The sequence below is a fragment of the Eurypyga helias genome, unplaced genomic scaffold, assembly GCF_000690775.1.
Source record: "Eurypyga helias isolate BGI_N326 unplaced genomic scaffold, ASM69077v1 scaffold27988, whole genome shotgun sequence".
NCBI lineage: Eukaryota > Metazoa > Chordata > Aves > Eurypygiformes > Eurypygidae > Eurypyga > Eurypyga helias.
Window position 1 is genome coordinate 1 of NW_010265410.1, and position 11,548 is coordinate 11,548.

At 47.0% G+C, this 11,548-nt stretch overlaps 1 protein-coding gene across 1 annotated transcript; it reads left to right on the forward strand.

The window, feature by feature from the left end:
- Positions 1–648: 648 nt before the first annotated feature.
- BRCA1 (breast cancer 1, early onset) lies at positions 649–10,919 on the forward strand (the record flags this gene model as incomplete). Its single annotated transcript, XM_010156741.1, is given in 12 exon segments — positions 649–728; positions 1,942–1,995; positions 2,298–2,378; positions 2,832–2,920; positions 3,759–3,904; positions 4,516–4,621; positions 5,558–5,603; positions 5,876–6,018; positions 6,501–6,738; positions 6,740–9,765; positions 10,338–10,423; positions 10,745–10,919. Coding segments are annotated over 12 exon segments (4,270 nt in total), but the record flags the coding sequence as incomplete, so codon positions are not given.
- Positions 10,920–11,548: the final 629 nt, after the last annotated feature.

Sequence of the window (11,548 nt, forward strand, 5' to 3'; positions counted from 1 at the left end):
GGTGGCGGAAAGCGCGCGAAATGCAGTGCTACCGGGCGGCTCCTGAGGGCGAGTGAGCGGCCGTGACTTGCTCCTGTCTGCGACTCGGTAGCGTTCCGGTAGGTCGTGCTAGCGGTGACCGGCTTTCCCTGTGGCAGGTGGGGGGGGGGGAAAAAGAGCTGTGTGCTGGGTCACCTCTCTTCGGGCTTCCCGCTCCGAGGCCCGTCCTGGCGCCCGAGTTGCTGCCGCGTAAAGGTCAAGTGTTTTCAGGGTCGGTGGTACCTGCGGCCGGGTCGTAGTTGCTCTGGTCGGCTTAGGCAGTTCCCAGGACCCTTCGTGTGCGCGTGGTTGCTCTCCCCTCTAAGTCCTTTTCCATCTAGAAAGCTCTGTTTTGGGGTTATGCTTGCGCGAGCTCTTGCTGAGCGCAACTTGAGTGAACCCTCTGTTTCCTCCTTGGGCTACAAGAGACTGGGCAGGTTTTGACTGTAGGCATTCACCGGTGACACCACTGCTGTACAGCTGCTTGGGAAATAGCAGCCAAGCGTTTGACACTGCTCAGCGTGCTACAGCAACCATCCAGGGGAAAACATGGTTGTGGGATGCAGCAGATAAGAAACAAAGCTGATTGCTTTTTCCTTTTCCCCTGCAGAGTATTTTGGGATAGGAGGTATGGACTTCTCAGTGACTGCGATTGGAGATGTACAAAATGTGCTTTTTGCTATGCAGAAGAATTTGGAGTGCCCAATATGGTATGCCAGGAGAATAACGTGAATTCTGTGTTGGTGCAGTTTGAGTCTTTTGGTTTTCTGTTTCTTTCCCTTTCTTTTTAAATGCTTTGTCAGTTCTATGAGTTTTCAGAAAGGAAAAACAATTGTATTTTAAGGCTGAATAGACTGATGTTTTGTAAGGCTCAAGCGAGAAAGTGCAAGCTGGAACTTGTATTTTGCTCGTATGTTCTAGTAAAGTTTGCTTTTCTACAGCCTAAATGTCAGTCCTTTATCCAGTTAGGATAGCATCCCAAAATGCAAATGAATGAAACTGGGGACTGAGTAATGCGTGCCCCAGTAGTGTTGAGGCTGCTTTTGGCTCTTGTGCCTAGAGCAAAATAAAACCCAAGTTAGACTATGCTACAATAATAATGGGGGTGTTTCCCCTGTTTTCATCCAAGTTGTTGTGGCTGTTTGATTGGAATCGTTCTCTAAACTTCCTTACATACTGCTGGGTTGTAGACAGTAGTATGCAGCTGCATACTAACAAATGCAACTGCAGAAGAGGCTTCCTACGTGCTTATGTGGCATAGGAAACCTTTCTTGTCTATCTAGGGTTGTAAGTCACTGTAACCTAAACTAGGGCAGTATTTTCAAAAATGCCTTTTTATCTGTTTTTATTGTGTGGTTGAGGTAGGTTGTGTTGAGTTGGACAGGTGAGTTGGGTAGAGCTCCTCTGAAAGCCCTAGTACAAAGTTAAATGTTCATTTTCACACTGTGCTAGACAGGAATGGGTTCAGAATGGAGAACTTTGGCGGGGGGGAAGAATAACTGAAATATTTGTGTTGACACATCTGTGCATTTGGTTTATACAAACAGAGTAAGAGTCCAGTGGGTCCTTGGACCCAGCAGAACGACACTGTGCTTCGCTTTGGTCACAGGAGGGCAGCACTGGAAAAGACCCGAGTATTCCAACCCAGCGTTTCCTGCCCTGCTGAGATGGCGTTTCCAAAAAATGCTTTTTGCAAGGGACAGACAAAGATTGTGAAGAGCTGGTAGATCTGTATACATCCCATAATGACAGTGTTTGTTTCTGGGCCTGGTTCTCAAATGAAAAACTGCTAAATGTGTCCCTCGTCTCTTCCGCACAAGGACTTTTTTTTTAAGTTCAGAAAAGTGATTATTTCTGTGTCTTATTTTGTTGCTCCTATTTTCTGTGTAACTTCTGTGGTTTTGTTTTCCTTCATTTTTGTAGCCTGGATGTGATAGAAGAGCCGGTTGCAACAAAATGTGATCACATATTCTGCAGGTGGGTTTGAGAACTGGTGATCGCAGTGCTTGGCCACTCCGCTTGCCCTTTCAGTGGATGCTTCACCTCGGTGCTGGGCTTTGATAACGGCCTCTGTAGCCATTTTAGGGCAAAAGGGAATCCTGAGTATGGGATCGCTGCCGTTTCACAAGTGCATCAGACGGGATCAACTGATTCATTGTAACGTCGGGACATTTGGCTTGCTAACGAAGGATTTCTGTCTGGGGGTGTGTGCCCAGGCTCAGTTTTAAAGCAAATCAACTCCTCCCTTTTCTTACCAGCGTGTCGATTCTTTTTCCCAGGTTCTGCATGTTCAAACTCCTCAGCAAAAAGAAAAAAGGTGCGATCCAGTGCCCGCTGTGTAAGGCTGAAGTTACCAAGAGGTAATGCACCTTTGCGCATGGGCTTGAGGATGGGGAAAGTTAATCGTTGGCTTCGTGTCCGAGTAGACTGAAAGCACAAAGAGCAAGCAGTCTGTCTCTGCAGGCGCAGCTCTCTAGGCCCTTCTCAGTGTAACCGTCCTCCCAGGTGATCACACCGTGCTAGCTTGGCAGCACGCACGCTTCTGCAGGCTGTAGTATTGCCCGTTACAACGAGCTTCTCTGTGCTAAGCCTGTGTCAGGAAAACCAGGAAATCTTCACTTTGTGGTAATCTTAATTCCTGTAGTGATGGTTGGTTTGGGGAAGTGTGGTGTCATTCCCCGGCTGCAGTTTCTCGTCTCAGATTCCACTTTGCAGTTTTACTCCTTTTTTGTGTTCAGCCTAAATTCTAGGAGAACTAGTAATAGTTTACTCACATATTTACCTGAAAACAGCTCATGTGGTTGTTATTTCAGAAGCCTGAAAGAAAATTCCAGATTTAAGCAACTAATTGAAGGATTGTTGGAAACTATCCGGGCATTTGAGCTTGACACTGGAATAAAGCGTAAGTGTTGTGAATGTGTATCCCCTGCTTTTTTTGGGTAAGGTTGTCATCATTTGCATAGTACCTTGTTTACTGTGCGGCAGCAAGATGAGAATTCTCAAAAGTGGGTTTTCTTGGATGTAGAAGCGTTAGGGTTTAGTTCCATTAAGTTCCCAAGGTTTTCCTGCCGTAGCCTCTTGAACAGCCAGGGTGTTCACTCTGCAGTTGGTGGCTCTGACCGATCTTATTTTCAGTTCCTCAAATCTGGCTGAATATATTGAGTAATCCTCAGTCTGCACCGCTGTGGCAAAGCCCTGCTCTTGACCTCGCCCAGCCCTGCGGCTTTACCTTCTTCGACAGTCAGAGCCTGAACTGGCAAGTGCTGTGACAGAGTGCCCTTCGGGCACATCTATTTGGAAGCCACAGTCGTCTGTTCTGTACCCAGTGCTTGCTCAGGGGTCAGGCGTGCTTGTTCGTACTTTGGGAAACAAGAAGCTGTTGTTGGGGGCGGGTGTTGGTGTATGGGTTTGGTTTTTTTCTTGACATATTGTGCTGTAAAAACTAGAATTCCTTCTCAAATGCTTTTCGACTCGTTCGGTCATTCTCAAGTCACTGGTGTTCCATCCTGGCCTCACTAGATTATCCATGTGACCAAAATCGGTTGGGAAGATTATTTGGCAAAATCAAGGTTTTACTTAATACTTGAAAAGCACAACAGACCACTAATCACGTTTCTGTGATACTTGTTTTAGCTGTATGTGCTGGCTGCAGGGAGGCTACACAGGGCTACTTAATACAACTCTTGTCATGATCGGTGTAAGAATAGGTTGTTGCTTTTTTCCCTCTTGATGTTTTTCAGTTTTAAACAGTCACCAATTTCCTAAACCACCCGCAGAAGCCACTGCTGCCGAGTTCCTGTGTAAAGAAGGTTCTGTCATCCAAAGTAAAGGCTTCAGAAACAGGACAAAAAGTGCAAAAGAAAATGGACAAGAAAACTGCACGGTGGTATCTTATTTTCCCACTTTACTTCTGTGGATCGTTTAGGGCTGGATGGGATGTGTCTGCCATTCCGGACAAGGACATCTAAATACTTTTGTCTTCCTAACTTGCCTTTAAAACCTTTTGTGCATAAAGTGACCTGAACTTAAAGATAATTTGCCATAATCTGTTACTGAAACGAGGGTTGAAAGCTTTTTCGCACCCCTTGTTTCATGAGGTGTCAAGCTGTTGGCAGGCTTTTTACTGGTTTAGTGGTGAGGCCATGGATATGCCTTCAGAATTCTTAGGACGTGAGCCAGCCTAGGGCGGTTGCTCTGCGTATGGGCTTGCTTGCAGCACGTTTTTTCTCGTCTCATCTGCTCGATGCTGGGCAGGATGTAAGATAAAACTGTTAATGATTTGAGCTGTTGAATGCATGCGAATTGTTTCTATTGACACGTTCCATTTCTGCTCGCAGTATGATAATTTACATGTGTTGCATTTTTGCATAGAGCCTGCCCATTTAAATACTTTGTTCCTATTCATCAGCCCCTGCTGTAGTTGAAATAACTGCTGCTTTTTCTTTTAAATAACCTCCTGTTATAAGTAACCGTTCCTTCCTGTGCTGCTGTCCGCAGGAAGCTGATGTGGATATGCCACTTAGAGATACCAGGGTCAGAAGGCGTCCCCTAAGAAATAACACTCGGAAGTGCGGCCCTGAGCAAGGGATCTATATAGAGTTCGGTAAGATCTGTTGTAGCTCCACACCAGTTGAGCTGATGTGTAATGCTTGCAGAGTAACGAAAAGCGATGAAGTTCTGAGGCTTTATAAACACCCAGTTCTCTGCAAACACCCAGGATGACAGCAAAGGGACAAGTGATGGACAACTCAAAGTTGGTAGATCAGAGGTTTTCTGCATAACGCTGTAGGAAGTGGCGCTACTGCAGTAACCTTTAAGGCTCAGTGCACAAGATCCAAGTGAGAGGAGATGCTCGCAGATGTGGGAAAGGTTACAGTTGCATGAAAGAATGAGAACTACTGGTTTCTGAGGAATATTAAGCCTTGTCACCAGTGCTCGTGGCTCTAGTTAACCGGAGATAAGAATGAAATCTTACTGAGAAAAAATATTTATTTCTGTCTATTCAGGCTTTTCAGAACTTCCTTTTTATCTGGTGCAGACTGCTGCAAGAAACAAGACAGATGCTGTGTGTAGTTTATCATCTCCCTGTTCCTTCATGGACAGAATTGTTCCTTTTAAGGAATAACATTCACTGCCTCTTTCCTGATTGTTTTTGCCAAGACCGATCGAAGGATCTGAGACAGATATGTGAATATATTGCTCTGACTTGCAGTTCAGAATTCTAAGTACCAGCAGCTGGTTCACATGTACATTCAGAAATCAGATACCCACTCTTAACTGATTAACTCTCAGCAACTCTGTGTTACCAGTCACTGTATTTAAACAGAGTTTTATGCTGGAGCCATGTAGATATTAATACATAGAAATCATTATAATTGGGTGAAATATTGCACAGTTGAACTTGATTTCATCTGAGAAATGTTGAAAACATCTACCTCTAGAAAGAACTAAGCATGTTCTGTGATGATAACCACTGAATCTGGCAAGACATCTTGCTCGGAATCATTTCAACCAGAGTAACAGCTGCTTTTGTTTTTAGGCTCTGATTCATCTGAAGAGCATTTTAAGCAGGCAAGCACTACTGGGTAAGTAAAAGGGCGTAAGGGATTCATAACTTCCAATGACAGCAGTTCAGTATGCTCATTCCTGTGGTTCAGTTTCTTAGGATGGGACTGATAGAATTCTTTAAGCTGGCAAGTGATGGTCAACTTCGAGGGCATCAGGGTAGAATGGGAGGCTGAGTCCCACCAGGCTGTCATGTAGTATGCTTTAAAACTGTTTTCTAACCTCTTTGTTGCTTACACAGACATTAGATCTTCAAGAGAAAAGCGTGTACTATGCTTTCCCTTCCCAACAGGTTAGAAGACAAAGAAGCACTTCAGGTGTCACCTCGAGAAAAGTCCAAAGAGCTTAAGAGTGCTGAGAATGGGGACGAATGTTCCTGCAACGCACAGCCTGACAAGCTGGGTGCTGAAGAAACAATTCTACCAAATGTTGTAGGTGTGTTCGTTATTCTGGTGACAAAAATAATTCAGCTTGAAAGAAAGACCAAAACAACATCCTGACCTCAGGTGATTAAATATATACACGCTTACGGTCTTGCGTGTTGTAGTTCTGTAGAGGCCTGCAGCTCATGGCAGGGTAACACAAGACGGTACCTGCAGACTAGGTACTTACGCTGTGGATATTCTGTGCACAGAACAGGAGGGAAAGAAGTAGCTTGGTCAAAGTGCAAAACATATTCTAGTCTGCTTAAGCCCTGTACTACGAGTTGAGCAGAGTCTGGGAATTCATAGAAGATGTTGGATGAACATATGCCATGTCATCTCCTCTTTCTCTAGAGGAGGCACTTGTGCAGTAACATTCTGTTGCGGGGAATTAATAAGAACAGTTCTTTTAAAACAATGTAGCCATTAAGCTTGTCATTGTTCTTGTGTCTGTAAAATAGGGCTTAATAATTTATGATGCCTGTAAATCTTCAGGTGAAAGTGGTGTCTTGAAGGAAGGCTTGAGCGAGAAAAGCGCCTGGAGCAGCACTGAACATGCCGAACCTGGCCGAGTGCATATGACTGAGTACCAGAGTTCTCCTTTAAATGATCTTGCTGTGGACCTACTCACCGAGCAGTGTGACCAAATAGGTGATGCCAGTGCCTTAAGGAAGGGGGACACGTCTTTCCTTAAGAATACAGAAGAAGGAGGTGCCGAGCAAACTCAGTGCAGTAGACTTGAACGATAGCTCAGAGACCAGGTCGGGTAAAAGCAAGGAAACACATGTTGTGCAAAGTGTGGAAGCTGTGGAAATGTGTGAACCTGAGAATGATTCTTTCCGTGAAAAAGAAGTTCCTCTGGAGAAACTACTTCAGCCAGAGTCGCTCCACTGTGCTACGCAGGATCAAGTCTCTAGGAAGAGACTGAAGCGAAGCATTCAGAAAGTCAATGAGTGGCTTTCAAAAAGCAATGAGATTCTGCCTTCTAATTCTTCCCAGGATGATTCTGCTGGAGCAACTGATGTTTCAGGTGAAGGAGAGACATGCTTATCAGATAAAGATTCCTGTATCTCCGAAAAGACTGACCCTATGGTATATTCCATGGTAATTGCAGTGGCTGAAGGAAATGAGAGATGGTCAAAACAAACAGCAGATAGCCTCAAAGACAAAATATTTGGGAAAACGTACAAGAGAGAGAGGAAGTCAAATCCCCCTGTTATCTTGAGGGAGACTTTACCTACCACAAAGAAGGAAGGTGTGGCTGCTGCTACGTGTTTGAGTAGTTCCAGCAAAGACAGACTGAAACGCAAAAGGAAGACTGCCAGGGTCCTGCAGCCTGAGGATTTCATCAAGACAAAAGGTGCAGAAGAGGCAGGTGGGTGCCCTCCAAGTGCTGACTGCTGCCCTGGAGGTGGTGAAGGCTCTGCTGTTCATGAGAGTTGCCTCTCTGAGAATAGAGAGGATCACACACTAGGAGAACTTGAGGAAGGAGGAGGATCCATATGGAAAAAAGCTACTGAAAAGGTGGCAGGCAAGCACTGTGCTGGGGAGCTGGATCCAAACAACTGTGATGAGACAAGCACTAAAAAAATTTCTGCAGCTAAAAAATGTAGGCGGTCTACCAGAGCCATGTGTGCTCTGCAATTGGTAGTGGACAGAAACTATGTGTCCCCTGATCCAGCCGAGTCGCGCATCGACAGCTATCCGAGCAGTGAAGAGCCAAGGAAAGTGGATTCTGAGCAAAGGCAAGTCAGGCGCAGCAGGAGGCTTCAGCTACTTGCGGAAGAAACGACAAAAGGAACAGGAAAAGGTGTAATTAAGGGAGAAAGAAATGCCAGGGATCAGGAAGGCTCTTCCTCTGGAGTTCAGAGGAGTGCGTTAGTTCACACTTCTGAATGCCAAGGCCTGAGTGAGCCCCAGGGTTTGTGGCATTCCAAGCCACTCCCTGATCTGAAGGAGGTTGATCTGGAAGCAAATGAGAGACAGATGAGTCTAAAGAATTCATCTCGGACTGCAAAAACGGGAGAAGGTCTCTTCAGTCCTCCGTGTCAGCGTTCAGGCAGTGGTGCCTTCACACCTGATGCGGCGTCTCCAGAAGGTGAAGTATGGGCTAGCCCTTCCCCCCTACAGTCTCCTTCAGTGCCTGTTGTGCGAACCGTCTCCCACCCGAGCGCAGAGATGACGGCATCACGTGCTGCTTTTCCCCAGGATAACGCAGATGACACACACAATGTTCCAGGGGACTTCACATCTGAAAAGCTGCCAGCAGCTTCGGGGCCCAGCAAGGAGGCTGAAGATAGCGAGTTAGACACACAGCACCTGCGAAACATATTTAGGCACTCGAAACGCGCATCATTTAGTCTTTACCCTGCTCCCATGAAGGCGTGTGCCATCGAAGATGCTGCTTCTGGAACGCCAAAGATACGTGCTGATCCGGTAGAAAATAATCACAGCAAACATTCCAAACCAGAAAACTTTCAAGAAGAGGAGCCGCCTGCCCAAAGCTTGAGTGGGGTTTGTGAGGAGGAGAAGCTGCAGGGCGGTGAATGTGGTCACGTTAGTGCTGCGACTGGCTCTGCTGGCAGCAGGGGATGTGTGCGCGCAGGGCAGTATGGAGAAGCTGTTTCCCAGGTTGCAAGTGGAGGGAATCTGGCACCAGGAAGGATGGATACTGCGGGGCCTGAGGACAAAAACCAACCGTGCAAAGGAGGGCAGGGAAACGCAAAGACAGTGTCAGCTGACGTGGGGATGGACAGCGAGTGGAGGCAGAATCCAGTCGAAAGTAGCAGAAGCCAGAGTGATCGGAGTAAAACAGAGGGGCAGGTTTTTCAAAGCACTGATCTAAACACAGTCGATGAAGGGCATTTCAGCTCAGAAAGCAACGAAGCAGGAAAGGCCAGAGTCGTGGACAGCAAAGGACCAACCCTGCATCTTCCGCCTGGCTCAACGATTTGTCCTGTGGAGGTCAGCGGCCAAGGTGTTGGCAGAGAAAGCGAAAGGAAACCAGTGACAAGGAACAAAGCCCAAGCAGCCCAAACTGGCCCAGGGGCGCCCGAGTGTTTAGCTGCAGAGGCTCTAGAAGAACCTTGTAAAGGGAAGAGTGATTTTACGGGTTTGTCCGAAACGCCTGATGGCTTGCTGTGCTCTGATGGCGATACCGAGGAGAACACCAGCTTTTCTGAAACTGATCAGAGGGAGAGATCCGCTGTGTTTGTTAAAAGAAGTGATGGTGCCCTGGTGAAAGAGCTGCACGGTGGAAATGTGAGCCCCAAGCCCAGACCTCGAAGAAGAGTGCAGAGACTGCCATCTTCGGATGAGGAATCTAGCGAGGATGATTTCCCGTGTTTCCAGACACTGTTGTTTGGGGACTCCGCAAGCACACCTTTGCAGGTCAGCAAACAAGGGACAGCAGCCGTAGAGCCTTCACTGCGCTCCAGCACGTTGCCTCGCGATGGACGTCATGACGACAGCGTTCGGCAGAAAGGGCCTGAGCCTGCCCTAAGCAGTGGGTGTGTTTCGCCGAGCCAGGAGTCGGAATGCTCTGTCAACTTATTTTCGTCCCAGTCCAACACCTCTGAAGAACCAGCTGATGGAGCACAAGAGCTGAAGAAGCCTTTAATCCAAGTTCCTACGTCCCCCCAAGTGAGCAATGTGAGTGAGGGTAAAGAAGCTCTTTGGAGTGGTAACGGAGGGCTGAAGAGGAGCAGACCCGCTGTCAGAGATGACTGCCAAGAAGACCCAAACACGGGAGCAAACCTAGGTACAAACCAAGAGTTCTATTTCTGCAGCTCTTTGTGGTGTTGTTGCACCCAGATTTTTGGTGGTTGGGGGGGAACTTTGTTCTGTCTGGCACTTCCCTTCTAAAGGAATTGATTGCCCGTAAACAACCCGCAGTGAAAATTCAGTTCTCCCAGTGTTCCTTGAGAGCAAAAACGAATGGGCTGGGCAGACTGATGGGGATTTGTTTTTGAGCAGAACGTGAGCTCTGTTGCCTGTGTCAGCAAAGTGTCGCAGGTTCCTGAATGGTTTCACCAGGTGAAACGCTGAAGTCGGCGGTAGAATCCTGTAGTGCTTATTTTATGGCTTTCATACATATTTCGGACTCTGTCACCACTGTTGAAACACGGGGTTCTGTTTACTTTGCCATGGCGTGCCACGTGTCCTTCGAAATCTTCACAGAAGGTGGGTCTGTGCTTTTAACTGAGGCGTTTTCCGAACTTGCCGCTTTCCCGCTGTGGTTGACAGTCAGCTAAAAGGTCTGTGTGGTGGGAGATGGCGCGTAACGGTTTGTCGGGTGGCCTTTGCTCTAACTGATTTTCTTCCACCGTCAAGGTGAAGTGGCTGGATACGACAGCGAAACGAGTTATGTGGAAGATTCATGCGGACCGCTCTCGCAGGGGGAAATCCTGTCTACACAGGTGAGGGAGCTTTTGTGCCGAATTCTGAAAGTAGTTTGTGTTCTAGGGTACAAGTGAGTAGCTGAAAGCTGCGGAGTGCCTGTAACCTTGTGTTGCAGGATCACTCCCAAGACCACAATGAATGAATTGTAGAACTGTTCTCTGCTGATACTCGTCCAACTTTGTGCCTTCCATGATACCTGATATAATTCAACTGTAATGATAGAATTATATAGTTATATACCATGATATAATGCAAGATAACTCTGTCTTCAGGCGTTTAACGCAATTACCTTGCTGTCCAAGGTCGGCTAATGCTGGCACAATCTGTGTCCCTTGCAGCAGAAGAACGCCATGCAAAATAACCTCAGAAAACTTCAGCAAGAAATGGCTGTCCTGGAGGCAGTGCTGAAGCAGCATGGAAGTCAGGACTGTGAACCTCTACCTATCCACAAGGAACTGCCACATTCCAGTAGTGAAGGAGCACTTGGGATGGGAGAGATGAGACGAGCAAGAGGTAAATGGCGATGGAAACCTTTCCCAGCTTTCTTAACCAGTTGTGTGACACTGCTAGTTCTTGTCCCTCTGCCACGAGTTAGTGTTAATTCAAAACTGATGTTAGCAGAGTTGTACCCGAACTCAGCTGTTCAGGGAGACACACGTGTTTGTGCTACCCTTGGTCTAAAAAAGCTCCTGTTATAGGTCTGTGGGAGGTTGCATGGAGTAACTGTGGCCTTGTGGCTTGGCAGCTCTAACCCATTATGCGGTTCTGTCAGTTCCAGCTGTACTCTTGTCTTTCACTGGAATGGGCAAGGGACTGGGAGAGTGGCTCAACGCCCAAACAGGCTCGGCCTCTACGGCTGCACTAGAAATGGTGCTCTAGCATCGCAAGGAACAAGACAGAAATTAGGTTAGGAATGTATTGGCTGGCAGATGTGATAGAGTACATGTCAGGCTGCTGCTGGGCGCAGAGGAGGAGAGTACCACTGCGGTGTGGGAATCCTCTGGCCAGCCTGCACCGTGTTTTCAACCTTCTGTCTCATTTTTTGCACATCTTGAGCTGTTAAAATATCAACAGCCTATTTTAACCCCAGGAGAGTGGTTACAATCCATGCTTAGTTAACAAAGCTCGTTGAATTGCATGGC